The 20749-nt window shown below is 45.1% G+C and overlaps 1 protein-coding gene across 1 annotated transcript in view; it reads left to right on the plus strand.

Moving 5' to 3' along the window:
• The first annotated feature begins 1082 nt into the window (after positions 1 to 1082).
• The window catches only part of GLMP (glycosylated lysosomal membrane protein), a 29758-nt gene continuing 10091 nt past the window's right edge, over positions 1083 to 20749 (plus strand). Inside the window, exons 1-3 of the mRNA XM_068107672.2 lie at positions 1083 to 1359; positions 8472 to 8741; positions 14105 to 14278. Coding sequence (XP_067963773.2) covers positions 1270 to 1359; positions 8472 to 8741; positions 14105 to 14278 — 534 coding nt within the window. The 5' untranslated portion in view covers positions 1083 to 1269. The remainder of the gene's footprint in view (positions 1360 to 8471; positions 8742 to 14104; positions 14279 to 20749) is intronic.

The raw sequence follows: 20749 nt of genomic DNA on the forward strand, positions 1-20749 counted from the left end.
ATTGATTAATCGATTAATTATTTATTGAGTAATCAATTAATTATTTAATTTTTTATAAATGACTTATTTAACTAAATTTCTAAAAGATACATCTTCGGATGAAGCACTAGTGGTTTAGTAATGCGATTAGCCAATTGATTATGAAAATATTTTGTGATAATATTTTATTGATTTTAATTATACAATTAATCAATCAATTAGTGTACACCTCTTCCTCCCAATGCAGCCTCTATGAGCTCCACTGCGGTATTGCCGTTGCCGGGCGCCGGAGGCGCCCCGGCGATGCCGCGCTGCAGCATATTTAATTATTTGGCATGGGGCGGTGTACTTTGAATGTATTTGTACTTGTCCAGAATTCGTTGTCGTTCCTCGCTCTGACAACGTTTCCAACTTGCCGTGGTTGTTTTGATGTCCCCAAATCGTGTGTGGAAAAACAAAGAGGAACCTGTAGTGCAGCCTCCGGAAGATGATGCGACCAAGCAGCAAAAGGAAGGAGGCAGGAGGGTGATTCATCGATGTGGGTGCCTTCCCTCGGATGCACGTTAAGCTGGTTGTCCCATCTGCCAGCATTTGTTGGTGCACGGTTAAAAAAAAAAAAAAAAAAAAAACAACAACAACGGTGTCCTTCATGAAGAGTAGGGAAGCTATCGCCGGCGCCATGAACAAATAATTAGAAATTCCTGCCCAAAATACTTAGTCGAATGCGATTCGTGAAAGACTTCCCACGGCCAACCTGACATGTGGGAATAATTATGACTGAAATGAAAAAGAAGAAGAAAAATAAAAAGAAGAAGAAGTATTAACGACAAGATTATGGCGGTGTAGCTGAGGGCAGAACAAGATCGTATTTGAGGTGTCGTTATTTATATATTTTTGTTTAGAAGAAGATTATCCTTTTGGAGAAGTTGCTTTTTTGTTTAACTTCGAAATAATCGTGTTAATTTCTTTAGCATCGCTGTTATATATCGTGGAATTTAAAAAAGTTATTTAACACCGTTAACTTATTACAATGTCCCACTAATATGTTAGGTACATTAACGTCTTAGATTGAAACACAACCAAGCAAGATCAATTTTTTATACACTCAGAAAAAACAACAACAACGACAACGAGCAATCATCATCTCACGTGCTGCTAATATAATACGTTTCCCCCCCATCTGAGTCACTGTTTACCCGCTGCTACTTTACGATTCCTCTCCGTCTGGTGTATTTCTCTTTTCTTTTCTTTCTTTCTTTTTTTTTTGTTTTGGCTTCCAGCCGTCCAACCATGAATCGCCCTGTCTGGCTTGATGTGGCGATCTGCTTGGTTTTTACTGCTGCGGTGGTGCAGTCTAAACAACAGGGTTTTCGCAGGAACGTGAGTACCGTGTCGTACCGTACCTTGTCGTGACGTGTGACGTGAGACGTGACGTGACAATTTGTAAGGAAATGGAACTTCACCTGTAAAAGGAGAAGTGTCACCCATGTAGGTCGTGGTCGTTTGTGCAAATAACTTGGAGATATATATATATATATTTAATGAGGCTTTTGGGCCCAACATACCTGCGATTTGTTAGCACCATATTTCATGGAGTGGAGAGGACAGTGGGACAGGAACGGGCACATCAGTGTTTTCAGTTTTTGGGGTTGAGAGGTTTGGAATGAACAAAAACTGACGGTGCATTCACCTTTTAATGAGACCTTCTCATTGACGTCGCAATTACTAAACGTATATCCAATCACCGATCCATATCGAAGGTACCTCCCAATTTTGCCAATGTCCATGTACCCATCTATCCCCAATCATACCAATCTCGCCAGGGGAGGGGGTATCATGTATTAGCTCTTCCATGAGCCTCAACTCTATGCATACAAAACTAGAGCAATGCGTCTGTCGCCAATATGCCTCCACGTAGTCCCTGTCTGGGACAATGGGTAGATGCCCTCGTTCACTTTCCTAAAAATTAAAAAATTGTGGTTTAAATCCCTTCAGTTGTTTTGAAGTATCACATTTGTACCACAGGACAGGTTTCACATCGACCGGTGAAGCGTTTTCAGAGAAGGGATTTTTTTAAATATAGGATTTCAAGCTAATATGGCTGCCATACCACTTGACATATGACATAAAAACATGTACACTCTGCATATGTATGGGTAGGGGATCATGTTTGTGAAGTTTTGTTTTGAATGGATAAGGATAGTTCTTATATCCAAGATGGCTGCCAAACCACGTGAGGTACATCATTTTCAAACTATATGCAACAATGGTGTTACATGGCATTTGTAAAATTGTGCATTGATAGGGTAAGTGGTTTCAGAGATATAATTCTTTCATATGGGCTTCAATCCAATATGGCTGCCAAACCATGTGACCTATGATGTCATAAATTTAATATTTCAATGCAAATGGGTCAGAGATCATGTGTATGCAATTTCAGATTTTTTAGGACAACGCATTCGACTAAAACATTTTTGGCTGGTATACCACTTCACCTATGATGTCGTCATTATCGATATTTTGTTCCCCATGGGGAGTACTTGACAATGTGGCAAGTTTCAAATTTTTCTATTCAGCGGTTCCTGAGAAATACTTTTAAAATTATTTGCGTTTAATCCAATATGGCTGCCATACCATGTGACCTATGGCGTCACAATTGTCGTAAAAACATTCTGCATGGGTGTCACTACTACCCTGAAAGTTTAGTCTCAATTGGACATGTCATTGCTGAGAAAAACAAGGTTTAGCCCGTACGGACGGACAGACAACCGGAAAACACAATGCGGTCGTTTGCCGCTGCATTTGCCGCTTTGCCTCCTCAACCTTGGCCTCGTGCTCGTCTCTTCGCTCCTGTCTGCCCTCTGCATGGTCCCGGCTCTGCTCCTGGCTTCACCTGCTCGGCTCCTTCGCTGTTTCCTCGGGCCCACTCCCGTGGGTTGTGTCGATTGTTTCGCCTCCTCACCCTTGGCCTCGTGCTCGTCCCTTCGCTCCTGCTGGCATGGCTCTGCGGTACTCCGCCGCAAGGCTTCTCCTGCTTAAAACCCGCTCCACCCCATCATGCATCTCTGCAATCAAATCGAATGGACTCCTGCGTCGACCCAGGTACATTCACCGTGGCTCCGGTCGTAAGTTTGTTTATTTACAATCGGGTCACTCCATCCCCATCCTCTGGTCGGCTCAGCGCACTCCCACTCATCGTCCCAACACACCTGGTCACAAAATCGCACCTCCTGTCTGCGAACCCTGGCCAAATCACCTGGATTCATACCCGCCGTACAAAACAACATCAAGCTCACCCTGTTCAATACCCGGTCCCTCAACAACAAATGCCTCATCCTGAACGACTACATCCTGGAAAATAAACTGGACTTTCTCTGTCTCACTGAGACCTGGCAACAACCACTGGACTACTACACGCTCAACCTCACCACACCCAATGGATATTCTTACATCAATAAACCACGCTCGGAGGGCCGAGGTGGTGGAATTGCCGTTATTCACCGACAAGACATCAAGACCAACCTCATCTCCATCTCATCTGCTCCATCATTTGAACACCTGGCTTTTAAACTCTCTGGTCACACACAGTCAGTCATGGCTGTTGTCTACCGCCCTCCCAAACCACACCCATCATTCCTGTCTGACTTCTCCTACTTTCTGACCCAGCTATGTTCCCTCTCCCCCTCAATCCTCCTCCTTGGTGATTTCAATATCCACATGGACTCCACTGACTCCACGCTAACCACTGAGTTCACTGATTTACTCACCTGCTTTAACCTCACTCAACATGTCAACTTTCCTACCCATAACCGTGGTCACATTTTGGACCTTGTCTGCTCTACTGGACTAATTTTGCACCATCTCTCTGGCTCCGACCTCACTCTCTCTGACCACCTAGCCATCACTCTGACCATCAACATCCCCACCCCAGCACCAAGGCATTATCGCACTATCAACTTCCGTAAGCTAAACGCTCTTTCACCTGCCTCATTCTCATCGACCCTCTCTGAAAAAATGTCCACTTCTCCCTTCGTTGACCTCCACACCCCTTCTGACCTCACTGACTACTACAACCACACTCTCTCCTCCTGCCTTGACCAACTTGCGCCTATAAAAACCAAAACAGTTTGTTTCACCCATTCTGCTCCCTGGTTTACCCCTGAACTCCGCCTGATGAAAACTCGTGCTCGCCAACTTGAAAGACTCCGCAATAAAACAGGTCTCACAGTTCACTCCCAGGCCTACAAGGACCACATACAACACGATAAAGATGCCCTCTCCCGCGCCCGCTCCGCCTACTACTCTCAAATTATCCACTCTGGCTCCGGAAACCCAAAAGCACTCTTCTCTACAATAAACAAACTCCTCAGCCCCCTGAACACCACCACCCAGTCATTCACAATAGACAACTGCATCTCCTTCCTTTCATTCTTCCAACGCAAAATTGAAAACATCTACAACAGCTTGACCACCGCCGCACCCGCTCCCCCTCAAACCACCTGCCCCCCCTTATCCTGCCATCCCCTGTCTCAATTCTCCCCAGTCTCCCCTACTGACCTCTCTGAACTCCTCATCGGAATGAAAACTGCCACCTGCACTCTTGACCCCATCCCCTCCAGCTTTGTCAAGGCCTCCCTTCCTGCTCTCTCTCCACTTATCATTGCAACAATAAACTCCTCCCTGTCTACAGGCATCGTCCCACCAACCCTCAAAATTGCTGCTGTTACCCCCATTCTGAAAAAACCTGGACTAAACCCTGACACCCTAAATAACTTCAGACCCATCTCCAACCTACCCTTTCTGTCAAAGGTTTTGGAACGCGCTGTAGCCACTCAACTCAAACATCACCTCTCTGCCAATAACCTGTATGAAACATTCCAATCCGGATTCCGCTCCAACCACAGTACTGAAACTGCTCTCCTCAAAATCACCAACGACCTTCTCCTCTCCTCTGACGCTGGCAACCTCAACATTCTCATCCTCCTCGACCTCAGCGCCGCCTTTGACACCATCGATCACACCATCCTCCTCACCCGACTTGAAACCACCTTTAACATTACCGGCACTGCCCTCTCTTGGATTAAATCATACCTCTCTGACAGACGTCAGTTCATCTCCATCAATAACTGCAAATCCCCCACTGCTCCCCTCCCCCAAGGTTCAGTTCTTGGCCCCCTCCTCTTCATCCTTTACCTGTCCCCCCTCGGTCACTTAATCCGCCGTCATGGTCTCCAATTCCACTGCTTCGCCGATGACATCCAGCTTTTCATCTCCACCGCCACCCACTCTATCCTGACAAACTGCATCACTGAAATAAAATCCTGGCTTCAAATCAACTTCCTCAAACTTAACTGTGATAAATCTGAAATAATCATCATTGGCCCAAAAACGCTCACCAAGTCCACCCATAACTTTGCCCTCAACATCGACGGTTTCCCAGTATCCACCTCCCCTCACATCCGGAATCTTGGCATCATCTTTGACCAAACCCTCTCCTTCGACAAATACACTAAACAGATCACAAAGACAGCCTTCTTTCACCTGAAAAACATCGCCCGTCTCCGTCCATCCCTCTCCTCCGTGGCTGCAGAAACCCTCATCCACGCCTTCATCACTTCCCGTCTGGACTACTGCAATAGCCTCCTTTATGGTTCACCCTCAACAATCACCAATAAACTCCAATACATTCAGAACTCCGCTGCCCGTCTACTCACCCATTCCCGGACCCGTGACCACATCACCCCCATCCTTTACAAGCTTCACTGGCTCCCCATCTCCCTGAGAATCCAGTACAAAATCCTCCTCTTGACCTACAAAGCCCTCCATAACCTGGCCCCATCCTACCTGGCTGACCTCCTCTCCAGACACACTCCCACCCGCAACCTCCGCTCTGCTGGTACCAACCTCCTGACCCCCCCCATCCGGACCAAATTTAGATCCTGGGGGGACAGGGCCTTCTCCATCGCTGCTCCCACCCTCTGGAACTCGCTACCTCACACCATCAGAGACTCCTCCTCACTCACCACATTCAAAACATCACTCAAGACCCACCTGTTCAACACTGCATTCAACATTTAACCCACAGCATCTAACCCCTGACTATCTCCTCTCCTTCTCCCTCCTTTGTGCTTTGAATATTTCCCTATTGATTCTTCTTTTTTTGCAATTGTCTTTATGTTTTGCTATGCATTATGTTTTGCACTCTGTCAAAGCGTCTTTGGGCTTCCTGAAAAGCGCTATATAAAATAAATGCATTATTATTATTATTAATGCCTCCAGCCACCTTCGGGGGTGGAGCTATAAAAACGTATGAAAAAGTACATTGATGATGACTAATGGTTTCGTCCTGCATGCGATTTACGTATAAGCTTCCCAGTTGAGCCTCCGATAAAGGTAAAAACAAACGGAAAAAGCAAAATGACACAATATATGGCTGAATTATGTCATGGTATCAAGAACGATTACATGCTTGTAATACCTTTATCTCCCTCCTCAACAAAAGGTGGATGGAGGTTATGTTTTCACCCCTGTCTGTTTGTCTGTCCGTTTGTGAACAAAATATCTCAACGTTGTGGACGGATTTGGACGAAATTTGGCAGAGAGGTAGGGTATGTCACAAGGACGAAATGATTAGATTTTGGTGATGTCCCCAAAGCATTACTGCAACCCTAACTTTTAACAACTCGTTATTGGAAAAAAAAAAAAAAACGTGAAGAATGGCAACTCATTACATTTGGATCCTAACTTGCCGTGTGATTAAAAACCCATTGAATATAAAAGTTTTCACATTTTTCACATACAAAAGTATTCACAAAAATAGCTTTGCCACAAACTTGGAAACTAACATGTCCACATTATTAATTATATCCTGCGCTTCTTATTTTGTATATTGCATATGGCTGTGGCCTGCGGGTAGAAACGTTTTGTGCGGGTGAAGCTGTCCTGTTGATGCAGTGCCCCCCCTGTAGGTTGGAGCAGGTATTTCTAATTTGTTCCAGGGTGCCGGCAGTAGTTCGCCTACTCTTCACGATGGACACCGCAGGATCTTTAACGTGCACAAAATAATGCTAGCAGATGGGACACCCAGTTTAACATCCCTACAATGGTTGGAGACATTGATGAAAATTTCCCTGCCTGCGAAGCACCAGTGTTACGTGCTCCTCCCCGACCCCCTGGTCACGGTGTACCTCCGAGCCCTGAGAGGAGTCACTGCAGAAAAATGTGTTATTCTGTATGTCAAAGATCAATGGAGAAGCCACCCCAATTGTTACTCACAAACAAATATTGTATTGAGATCACACAAGAATAACAATACAACAATAATATGAATCAAAAGTACAATCAATATCCTATGATGGTACCATCAGTTTTATAATATATAACTCACTGTGCTCCAAGTGAGTGAAACAAGAACATCCCCAATGTCTCTTATTCCCGGCTTCAAGCCACAGTTGATTCGCTCCAGCGATCGCCAGAACGATGTCCAATCGAGATCAGAATCCCGTCGGCTGGCAAGAACAGTCCCGCTGCCAATGCGGGGGCACAGGCGCCCTCAAGGCGACTGTGAAATCCAAAGGCGCCCTCCAGGCGACTGAGAGATCACACCCTCGGGTATGGACGAATTAACCTTCAAAAAGCCACGTCACACACACGCCCCAGATCGACGTCTGAATGCGGTGGAAATGGTCGAAAAGAGACGAAACAGTGAGGGAAGCACGTCCTGCGCGAGTCAAAATGGCCGACGACCCGTTCTTGAGATGTAACGGCCCGGCGATAATTCTCCTCGGAATCCACCGCCAAAAACCTGGCACGCAGCGATGACAACTCTGTCGCAGGAATCCCTTTCCCGGAAACCCGAAAGTTCGCTAGTGACTCTTGCTCGCCAACGTTCGCTCCAGACCGCAAGTAGCTCGGCTACTTGTCCAACTCACTCGCTCCACCCCATTTTCCCCCCTCTTCTTCCTCTTCATCATCCGGTTCCCGTTCCGGTTTCCTGTTTCTTTTAACATTAACATTTTTACCTTTTGAAAACAGTTCATGGACAATAAACCTTTTGAAAACAATAATAGTACATGGAATCAGAAATATTTCCAGTGGATGCAAACTACCACAATGGAAGTGACAAATCCGTAACACCAGGATGACAGTTTATAGCGGGGCCAAGATTCAAACCCAACCGATGCGACTCGGAGACGAGTGTGCATGCCACTAGATAATGTTGCTAGCCCATCCTGGACTTCCTTGCAATTTTCTAACATCAACAGCAAATGGTTGCGATACGGCATACAATAATTAAAAACATGGTGGGATAAGGATTAAAGTTGACACCATGTTTTTTTGCATACGTAATATGTAGATGTGTACCTGGGGTGCACATATCGGCATATGTGGATCTCAGCACAAAGTGAGGCCTTGCTTTACTCTGCTTTCTTTATCTGTTCCTGACCCCTGCTCTCAGCTACATATCATTTTTCTGTTGATCCTCTCCGCAGATCACACTTGAAGTTAACCCTGGTTGCAAATATAATTTTGGACATGCAAACCTGGTACATCTACGAGCTGCAGGCCCACACGACACTCTCCATTACGTTTGGAGCACAATTGGTGTTCCAACGCTGCTTATCATCCATTCTCTGAGCAATGAGAGCAAGCTGGTCGTGAACTGGGCATCTAGTTGTGGATTCTCGAACCAAACCCCAGAGGCTATCACCGTGCACCCTGAAAAGGATGTGGACATCTCCATGGCTCTAGCGCTGACCAAGGCAAGAAACACTCCTGTGATTTTACATTGTGCTAGCAGATTTGCTCGGTTTTGGAGGGCTATGTTAATGCCGTTGTCATCATATAAGCAATGTGTTGAGCTTGATGGGTTTTCTGTGCATGCACAGCACAATACACGTTGCACTGTGCTTTAATATGGAACGAGCCGTGCCTAACCCATAACTTCGCTGACGGGATTAATCAAAGAGCATGTTGCACTTCACAAACATATTGCACGTCTATCTGTGAGTTGGTTCGATGACGAGAACAAGCCAATTCGATTTTGGTTCATGACCGGATCCAGTTCCGAACTATTGATGACGTACAAAACGTAAACTGTTCATCGTAGCGGAGGTTTGTGCTCTACCAAATGCTGTTCTAGTTGATGCTGGCTTTTCTCGTCGTGGCTGTGGTGGTTGTTTGTGTGCTCTTGTGTTCTATAATCTATTTTCCTATTGCTTTGAGGTATTACTATATATAATTTTGTGTGCTCCTTCCTTTTCCGTCATGCTTTATTCAAAAGCTGTTGCACCGTTGGAACCACTATACTACATTAAAGCTCCAAGTCCTGCTTCTTCCTCTTCCCTCCCAAGAAGATGGGCATTTCAAAATGGGAAATGTAATAATTAAAGACAAATTGAGTTCCAAGTAAATCCATTAATAGCTTTCCAACAGTACCATTTTCCTCATCCACAAGAGCAGGAACGCTTTGGAATAAAGTGTGATGAGCATGTATCTCTCTCTCTCTTCTCTCTCTCACTCTCTCTCACTCTCACTCACACACACACACACACACACACACACTTCTCCTTTTAGTAATATATTACGTAATTAAATGAAGTCGAACTGAGTTCCCCCTAAAAATTCAGCAATGCCACATTGGTGTCCTCAGCAAGGACATTAATATAAACTGCTTGTTACATTTCCTTAAGTTCAACTACTCGATCTGCCATGATGCAGGCTGGCAGGATGGCCTATAGGTACGTGCACTCCCCTCTAAGCTCTCTTGCATGGTTTGAATCCCGCGTAGCTATAAACTGCCACCCAGTGTTTCACAGGCAGGGTGATTCATCAATGTGTGTGCCGTCCCTCAGAGATGGCATTAGTTGGTGGACGTTAAAGATTCCATGGCGTCCTTCGTGTAGAATAGGCGAGCATTCGCTGGAACCATGAACAAATTACAAATTCCTGCCCTAACCATTAGAGGGCATTGCATAAGCATTACTGCCATGGCCTCAGCCAATGATGCAACCCCGCAGCCTTGTTAGTCAGGTTCACTATGTTGACAAATATAATTTCGTTCAAAATTTTGGGAGATTAGCAAACCTATACATTTTTGGAATCGGAGCATGGAGAATCCGAAAATCAATGTTGGCATTTGCAGAGACACAGATTTTGGATTTTCAAAATGGCCGCCATAAAATACATATTTTGCGCTATCTCGGCTTCTACTCGACCTAGAAATGAAATATGCTAATCCTGTGTTTTCTTTGCAAGTCCTTTGAAGTTATAGGTATGGGTTTATAAAGCAAGAAAGCAGCCTTGTTAGTATCAGATTGAACTATAAGTCCTATACACAGGATCTACTAGGTCTATACCGTTCAGGAATATGCTTTTACAGATCTTCATCACTGTCCTGAGTGTCATTTTCGCAAAGGTGTCTACGCAAATGTAAACATTAATTTTTGGATTCCTCATCGCTGAATATTCCAAAAATGTATAGTTTTGCTAATCTCCAAAAATTTTGAACGAAAAAACATGAACACACTATAGAGATAGAGAGCCAGGATGCAAATACTTGATTTTCTCTGGTGGGAAAACTACCAGTTACATTATTCTTGTATTAATAATAGTAACTTTTTTAAACATTTATTCCGCTTGACAAGTAGCTGATACTTGTAAAGTTTGACTTGAATAGCTTTGGCAGTTTCAGAGAAGTACTTATTTCTTTATTTTCCTTTGATCCAACATGGCTGCCCAGACCATGTGACCTATGATTTATTCAAAACACCCTGGTATTCCCAAGCTTTGGGGAACATGTGTGTGAAGTTTCAACACGACCTGTCCAGCCGTTCTGGAGGAGTTAATTTTTAAAGGTGTAGTCTTCAAAAAAATGATACCTGCCAGACCATGTGACCCATGAGCTTAAAATGTACATTGTACACCCTATATTTTCCAAGTCCAGTAGATCATGTGCATGAAGTTTCTTATCAACCTGGTCAGACGTTCTGGAGAAATTGAATTTGAAAGTTTTTATATTCAATCCAATATGGCTGCCGACCCACGTGACCTATGTCGTTATTTATTTTACATTCTCTTCTAGTATTGTTGTGGAGAACATGTATAAAAGTTTAATTTTTCTTTGTGCTCTGCTCTCATTCAGTCACTTGCTCTCACTCATTCCTTTTTGCCATATTATGCACAAACACTTTGTGGTGAGGATAAATGTAGAAATCCCTTATTCTGTGGTTTCATCAACCCCTAAAACTCTATTGAAGACTCATAGATACATTTGATTCAAAACACCTGCTGAAAGGGTAACTCGATTGAGGATGGATAATTCCTTCTCGATTCCTTCTTTCTCTTCTCCAGGTCTTTCCCTAGCTCCAGATAACTTAAATGCCAATTAAACTCCATCACCTGACACCTGCAGAGATTGTCCCTTACAGGCCAACACCATAGTCATAACGTCTCGTCTTTGTTGGGAAAGAGACTGACTTGAGTGTTCTCCTGAAAATGACTTGTACAGGGTGCTCCTCCTAAATTAAATTTCTTGTTACCTCCGCCACCAAAGGTGGATGGAGGTTATGTTTCACCCCTGTCTGCCTGTCCGTTTGTCTGTCTGTTGTGGACCGTATCTCAAAGTTGTGGACGGATTCGGACGAAATTTGGCAGAGATGTAGCGTTGTAGCGTATGTGACAAGGTTGAAATGATTAGATTTTGGTGAAGATCCGGGTTCGGATCCGGCTACTAGAATTTTTAAAGTGATTCTTCACCATTGGGAGATTGGGCCAAAAACTATACATAGCAGTATATCTCAAAAAGTTGTGGACGGATTTGGACGAAACTTGGTGGACCGGTTGGGTGTCTGACAAGGACAAATAGATTCGATTTTGGTGAAGATCTGAATATGGATTCGGATATGATAATTATTTAATTTCTCAAGTGATATCAATTTGGTTTCAGACCAGGTCATTCTACTCTGGACATGCTGCTTTTGCTGTCTCAACAATGGATGGAGGTCCTCAATGCCAAACAGGAAATCAGAGCTGTCTCCCTTGACATATCACATGCCTTCGATTATGGTCTGGCACCCTGCTCTGCTCACCAAACTCTCCTCTTATGGTATCCATGGAAATCTCCACGGATGGCTTGCGGACTTCCTCTCTCGTCGTAGTCAACGTATGGCTCTGAATGGATTTCTCTCATCTCCCCTTCCTGTTCAGGCTGGAGATCCCCAAGGCAGTGTTCTGGGCCGTGCTTTTTCTGGTCTTCATCAATGATCTCTCTGTGTCTTTGCTAATGACTCCACTCTCTGCCGCTCCATTCCTCATCCCTCAGATCAGCAGTCTGCAGCCTCCTCACTCTCTGCAGACCTGGACAAAATCACAGACTGGGCAAACAAGTGGAACATGTCTTTCAATCCTGACATCTCACACTCTCACGAAATCTCTCTGAAAAGACCGACTGGACAACCCTCCCATCTACTTTCTGAACAATCCTCTCCAAGAAGTTATGTCAGTTAAGCTTTTGGGTCTCTCTATCTGCCATGATCTTACCTGGGAAAACCACATTTCCAACCTGGCCTCCAAAGCCATTTGCCGACTGGGCATCCTCCGTCGTGCAAAGTCCTTACTTGGCACACCTGAGCTCCTCACCACATACAAGGCTTTCATCCGCAGCTCAATGGAATACTGTTCTCCCCTCTGGGCGGGTGCTCCTGCCTCACGCCTAGCTCGGCTTCACGCTGTTGAAACCAAAGCTTTCCGAATCATTGGAATCTCCCGGGATGAAGCTAACTCTGAGGGCCTTTCACTTACTCGCCGCAGGCAGGTCGGTGGTCTTTCTGTCTTCTACCGACTCATTTTCCGGCCTAGCTCCCCCTGCTCTATCTGTGCTCTGTCCCCCAAATATTCCTACAGGTCGCACAAGATCTGCCAGTAACCCTCTTATGATGAAACTGCCAAAATCAATGCTCTCTGCTCACCTTCACTCTTTCATTCCTCTTTTCTCCTACCTCTAGAACAAACTCCCTCACTCTCTTCAATCCCACTCCTCCCTCCAGGTCTTTAAAACAGCTGTTCACCACCATCTCTTATCTTCCCCCATCCAAAACCTTGATCTTTTCTACCCCCGTTCATTCACCCCAGATCCTTTTTTTTTTAATACCGACTTCTTTACCGGAAGTCCTAGTAGTGTCCATGTGTTTTATACTTCTCCCAACGCCCCCCCCCCCACCTCCCATTCCCATGCCTCCTTCCCCCCTCCCCCCTCATTCCCATGCCTCCTCACCCCAAGCCCTCTCCGTCCCACAGATCTCCCGATGTCCATGTTCTCTACTGTTGTACTTGTGTGCTTCCCTCTCTCGCCCCATCTTGTCTCCAGCTCCCTTTATTATATGTTTTATGTGTCGGGTTTTTTTTGTCATTGATGTTAGCTCTTACATGAGTCTCGATCTTGTATACAAAATAATAAATAAAAAAGTGATTCTTCAACATTGAGAGATGGGGCCAAAAACTATACAAAGCAGGATATCTCAAAAAGTTATGGATGGATTTGGACGAAACTTGTTGTACAGGTTGTGTGTGTGACAAGGATGAATCGATTTAATTTTGGTGAAGTTCCGGATCCAGCTAGTAGAATTTTTTAATCGATTGTTCACCATTGAGTGATATGGCCAACCAGGCAGAGGTATGCTCTCTACTGAGTGCCGTTCTAGTTTTTAATGTAAATTTTAAAAATAGCTAATAGACATACAAGCACGCAGTTTGCTCCATCTTAAAGCCTAACTCGAAGAGTTTTTCTTGACATGTCAGTATACTTCCAGATGTCCACCATTAGTGACCCTCAGAACATCCGATTTTGGTCCACGTTCGTCCCAACACATCCATGGTCACACATTTTTTGCAGGTTGTAACATTTTTCGAGGTTACTCTACACACTAGAGAGACACCTGCAAGAAAACTGCAAATAAGAATTCCTTGAGTTGGATGGGCTACGAGCTGGTGCAAACGGCATGATTGTATGTTTACCAGTTATTATTTTTTTACATGCATTAAAATAAGAAAGCTCATTTTGGGAACACACTGCATTTGCATGTGTTGGAATTGACTGGTTCCTGCGTTTGCCTTCCTTGCTTTACAGCTTTTTGAATTTGATGATGCTAACACGACAGGAAATCTGACTACTGCAACCAGGGTATTCCCACCGTACCTGCTCGAGGACTTTCTGTGGGATGATGTCACACACACGGTGAATTGCTCGACCCACACAGCCACATTTAGTGGACACCTGAAGAACGCCTCCTTAAACATCACGGTGAGTCTGGCTGGTGGTTAAATGGTATCACTTTGGGGATTTTTTTTCCCCTGTATACATAGTCGAGGCCATGTATAGATCGGGGGCACCTCTGGGGACACAAAGGTGATCCCGGGGGAGGAGGCTGTTTCACAGCATCACTTGGTTGTCTGCGACATAAGGGGTGAAAGGTGCGAGGAGAGCTCAGGCGGGTAAAGTACCAACCGAGAGTGGAGGTTGAAAGAGGACACTGAGGGAGGCATTAAAAGAGAGGCTGAGTATGGTGGAGGATGATGTGGTTGAGCTTGAAAGTGGTTGGATGTCAATGAAAGATAGTCTGCTGGGAGCCGTTGGTGAGGTATGTGGATGGACAAAAGGACCACCGAGGCACTCGGAAACATGGTGGTGGGATGATGAAGTTGGAAGGAGGATTGACGAGAAGAGGAAGAAGTTCAAGGAGTGGCAGAAGGCGAAGGACACGGGGGTAGAAGAGACGGAGCATGAAAGTTATAAGGCAGCCAAGAGGGCTGCAAAGAAAGAGGTAGCAAAGGCGCAGGAGGCATGTAGGAAAATGATCGGAGAACGCTTGGAATCAGAAGAGGGTCAGAGAGCGGTATTCAAGATTGCAAAGCAGATAGCGAAAGAGGTGCAATGTGATAGGGGTGAGTTGCTTGAAGGATGAAGTGCGACAAATCATTGTGGACTCAGATGGAATTAAAGGAAGATGGAAAAGATGTATGGAAATGCTGTTGAATGCAGAGAATGAATGGGATGGAAACATAGAGATTAACCCAGTTTTAGGACGGGCAGAGAGGATAACCGAGAAGGAAGTTGAGGAAGCGATAAAAGCAATAAAGAGTAGAAAAGCGGGTGGGCCGACGGGAGTTGTGGGAGATATGTTGAAGGCAGCGGGAAGTTGGGGTGTGAAGAGAAAGACAGACATCTGTAATCTGGTGGTGAAAGAAGGCCGCATTCCAGTGGATTGGGAACTGAGTACCCTCGTCCCTCTATACAAGGGGAAAGGTGACACTGGAGTGTGGCTCGTATAGAGCGACAAAGTTATTAGACAATGGAATGAAGGTATTGGAAAGGGTGTTGGAGAACAGAAGAGGATAAGGAAGAAAGTGGATATCGACAAAATGCAGTTTGGATTTATGCCAGGAAGAGGAACGACACTCGCTTTTTATTGTAAGGCAGGTGCAGGAGAAGTACATGGAGAAGAGGAACAAGTCGTTTCTTGGGTTTGTTGATCTGGAGAAAGCAATCGATAGGGTTCCACGCGAAGTAGTGACATGGGCATGGAGGAAGCTAGAAGTGGAGGAATGGTTGATCAGAGTGGTGAAGGCAATGTACAAAAGAGCGCGCACAGCTGTAAGGATGAAGGACGGGAACAGTGGTGAGTTTGAGGTGAAGGTGGGAGTGCATCAGGGGTCGGTACCAAGTCCACTACAATTTGTAGCTGTGATGGAGGTGCTGGCTCGGAATGTAAAGGAGGGTTTACCGTGGGAGTTGTTGTATGCAGATGATCTGGTGTTGATTGCGGAAAGTATGGATGGACTGAAGGAGAAGATGAACAAGTGGAAGGAATGTATGGAGACAAAAGGTCTGAAGGTGAATATAGGAAAGACGAAGGTGATGGCAAGTGGTAAAGCATGTGGTGAGGTGGAAAGAACTGGGAAGTGGTCGTGTGCTGTGTGCAGGAAGGGTGTCGGAGTGAACTCGATTCAATGTACAATGTGCGCTGAGTGGGTTCATCAAATATGTAGTGGTCTGATAGGGTCATGAACCAGTGTGGCAGCTACATTCAAGTGTAAGGTGTGCACAGAGGGAGCTGCACATTGAGGAAATGTCGAGTTGGATCTTGGAGATGGCGTGAAGTTGGAAGGTGTGAAAACATTTTTCTACCTAGGAGACATGCTGCATGGAGAAGGTGGATCAGACCAACGGTTGCTCGAGTGAGATGTGCATGGAAGAAGTTTCAGGAACTGAGTGGTGTGCTGACGAGGAGGGGAGTGTCGTTGAAGCTGAAGGGAAAGGTGTATGCTGCCTGTGTGAGAAGTATTGTGATTTATGGGAGCGAGACGGGTAATGAACGTAAAGCAGCAACGAAGGCTGGAAATGGTGGACATGCGAATGGTTCGGTGGACTTGTGGAGTATCGTTGAGAGAGAGGAAGACAAATGATGAATTGCGAAAGATGATGGGAATAGAGCCTGTGATGGATGCTGTGAAGAGAAACAGGTTGAGATTGTTTGGTCATGTGTTGAGGAAGGATGAAAGTGACTGGTTGAGAAGAATGATGGAAATGAATGTAGAAGGCAGTAGAGGACGGGGAAGACCGAGAAAGACTTGGCTTAAGGTGGTGGAAGAAGAAATGCGGGCAAGGGGGTTAACAAGGGGAGATGTAAAAATAGGGCAAAATGGAGAAGATTGTCATGGGGACCGCAAGGCTAACCCCTGCCTGAATAGCAGGGTAAATGGCCTGAAAATGCATGTTGTTGTATACATAGTCGTGGCTCATGTAAGAGCTAGTATACTGAACGGTTTAGGACATAACCGGACAAAATGAACAGTTGAGAAATGTGGGAAACACCAACAGCAGAGTTGAAGGCCAATATATAGGGCAGACTTTGACAAGCAACGGGTGTGGGGAGAAATGAGGGGCAGGAAAGGACAAGATGGACACATAAGGAAACTCGGAAGGGAAAAACTGGAAGTTTGGAAGAGGAAGGAGAAGGGTGGGGCGTGGAGGTTAGCGAGGGTAAAAATGACCATGGTTTTGGATTGGGTATGATCTGAGATGGTGGTGCACGGCTGTCTTGAAGACCTGGAGGGAACAATTGCCGTACAAGTCGATACGTTTTCCTGGAAGTCTGGGCAACGGATTGTACTCAGAATTGATTTATCTATATTTTAAAACATCGAATTCCACAAATGAAACAAATTGTAAGGTTTTTTTTTTTTTCTGAAATAAATTGTACAATTGGGAATTAAAACACGACACTACTACAGCAAGTTTCCACTGAGCATCGTGCATGCATTCACAGAAAGTGCGACATGAAGCAAAATGACGTTAAGCAGATGATGTATTCCTATAGGCGTAGTGTTATAGTGGGGACTGGTGGGATGCATTCCCAGGGTACATCTTTGGTCACACGAACGTAACTTAAACCTCACTTCACTGCATATTAGAGACAAGTATATTTGTCTCCCCCACCCCCTTATCCTCCCCTTCCCATGCCTCCCCCTTCCCTCCCCCTCCTCCCCCCATTCCCATGCCTCCTCCCCCCCAAGCCCTCTCTCTCCCACAGATCTCCCGATGTCCCTGCTCTCCATCTTGTCTCCCGCTCCCTTTATTATATGTTTTATGTGTCAGTTTATCTTTTTGTGATCAATGTTAGCTCTTACACGAGCCTCAATCTTGTATCCAAAAAAAAAAGAAAAAAGTATTGAACAAATCAATAGAGAACATGAATGAAATACAAAAATGGACAATTAAATGAGCAGTTACAGGGTTAATCACCAAAATGTAGGACCCAGATTGCTGGTCTGGATGGGAGAGGTGCAGATGAAGTGAAGAGGTTACAGGGAGGGAGATCAGACAATGTATCTGGAACGGACTGCTCGGATAATTTGTGGGCTGGAAAGGCTAATGGAAGGTTATCCCGGAGCGATACAGCACTGCCCTCGCCCTGATCGGGATTTCGGGTGAGTTGTGCGGACAATCTGGAATTGAAGAATCTCGAATTGAGCTATCGAGCAGGCCACGTGAAGAAGTCACCGAGTCGCTGTGAGATTGATGATATGAGTGCCAGGAAGTGAGTATCTGTAAGAAGATCAATATTGTGTTTTGAGAAAACCAAAAAGTGCTAATTGCGGCTGCAAAGCTAGGTGGACAAACATTGAGTGTTTTACAATAAGTGTCACCTGTTCACTTTTATTAAGGAGCAGTGAACTGTGGCAAAATGTAATGTGCTATGAGCCAGTGCTGATAATGATTCTGCAGCTTGCTTTAAATAATGAACCTTCATATGATAAAAAAAAGAAGTTGAAAAACTATTTACATTCCGAAGTCGTCCCACAAAATAATTCAAATCGTAAACACAAAACAACTCATTGATATTCATGACCCTGAAAATACCGTAGCTAGCGATTGCATTGTCAGGGAGGTATTAACACCTCTATTGTTTTGACTGACTGTTTTGCGAACTACCGTAGTTTATTTTGCTTCATCTTGTTCTCCAAATTGATTTAGCTATGAATGAATGAAGGAAAGAAAGTGGGGGAAATTAGCCAATTTGACTTGTACTCCATTAGACTCGTACACCAAAAGATACAACTACCGTATTTTCCGGTCTATTGACCGTGACTATGTATTGATGTGCCCCACTGTTTTTATCAAAACAACAACAACAGGCATTTTAAGGTCATTTTCCCTGCTAGAGCGGAGGTTAGCCTTGCGGGCCCCATGACAATCTTCTGCATTTTGCCCTATTTTCTGCATCTCCCCTTGTTAACCCCCTTGCCCACAATTCTTCTTCCACCACCTTTAGCCAAGTCTTTCTCGGTCTTCCCCGTCCTCTACTTCCTTCTACGTTCATTTCCATCACTCTTCTCAACCAGTCACATTCATCCTTCCTCAACACATGACCAAGCCATCTCAACCTGTTCCTCTTCACAGCATCAATCACAGGCAATATTCCCATCATCTTTCGCAATTCATCATTTGTCCTCCTCTCTCTCAACGATACTCCGCACATCCATCGAACCATTCGCATTTCCACCCTTTCCAGCCTTCGTTGCTGCTCTACGTTCATTACCCATGTCTCGCTCCCATAAATCATAACACTTCTCACACATGCAGCATACACCTTTCCCTTCAGCTTCAGCGACACTCTCCTCCTCATCAGCACGCCACTCGGTTCCCGAAACTTCTTCCATGCACATCTCACTCGAGCAACCGTTGCCGAGTCTGATCCACCTTCTCCATTCAGCATGTCTCCGAGGTAGCAAAATGTTTTCACACCTTCCAGCTTCACGCCATCTCCAAGATCCAACTCAACATTTCCTCCATCTGCAGCTCCCTCTGTGCACACCTTACATTTGAATGTAGCTGCCACACTGGTTAATGACCCTCTCAGACCACTACATTTTTGATGAACCCACTCAGCGCACATTGTACACTGAATGGAGTTCACTCCGACACCCTTCCTGCACACAGCACACGGCCACTTCCCAGTTCTTTCCACCTCACCACATGCTTTACCACTTGCCATCACCTTTGTCTTTCCGATATTCACCTTCAGACCTTTTGTCTCCATACATTCCTTCCACTTGTTCATCTTTTCCTTCAGTCCATCCATACTTTCCGCAATCAACACCAGATCATCTGCATACAACAACTCCCACGGTAAACCCTCCTTTACGTTCTGAGCCAGCACCTCCATCACAGCTACAAATAGTAGTGGACTTAGTACCGACCCCTGATGCACTCCCACCTTCACCTCAAACTCACCACTGTTCCCGTCCTTCGTCCTTACAGCTGTGCGTGCTCTTTTGTACATTGCCATCACGACTCTGATCAACCATTCCTCCACTCCTAACTTCCTCAATGCCCATGTCAATACTTTGCGTGGAACCCTATCGAATGCTTTCTCCAGATCAACAAACCCAAAAAACAACTTCTTCCTCTTATCCATGTACTTCTCCTGCAACTGCCTCACAATGAAAAGCGCATCTGTCGTTCCTCTTCCTGGCATAAATCCAAACTGCATTTCATCTATCTTCACTTTCTTCCTTATCCTCCTTTCCAACACCCTTTCCAATACCTTCATTCCATGCTCCAATAACTTTATCGCTCGGTACGAGCCACACTCCAGAGGGTCACCTTTCCCCTTGTATAGAGGGACGAGGGTACTCAGTTCCCAATCCACTGGAATGCGGCCTTCTTTCACCACCAGATTACAGATCTCTGTCATTCTCTTCACACCCCAACTTCCTGCTGCCTTCAACATATCTCCCACAACTCCCGTCGGCCCTCCCGCTTTTCCACTCTTCATTGCTTTTATCGCTTCCTCAACTTCCTTCTCAGTTATCTTCTCTGCCGGTCCTAAAACTGGGTTACTCTCTATGTTGCCATCCCATTCATTCTCTGTATTCAACAGCATTTCCATATATCTTTTCCATCTTCCTTTAATTCCATCTGGGTCGACAACGATTTGTCCCACTTCATCCTTCAAGCAACTCACCCCCATCACATCACACCTCTTTCGCTATGTGCTTTGCAATCCTGAATACTGCTTTCTGACCCTCTTCCGAATCCAAGCGTTCTCCAAACATTTTCCTACATGCCTCCTGCGCCTTTGCTACCTCTTTCTTTGCAGCCTTCCTGGCTGCCTTATAACTTTCATGCTCTGCTGTTTCTGCTCCCGTACCCTTCGCCTTCTGCCACTCTTTGAACTTCTTCCTCTTCTCGTCAATCCTCTTTCCAACT

Source organism: Myxine glutinosa, chromosome 2, assembly GCF_964187855.1.
Source record: "Myxine glutinosa chromosome 2, kmMyxGlut1.1, whole genome shotgun sequence".
Classification (NCBI taxonomy): domain Eukaryota; kingdom Metazoa; phylum Chordata; class Myxini; order Myxiniformes; family Myxinidae; genus Myxine; species Myxine glutinosa.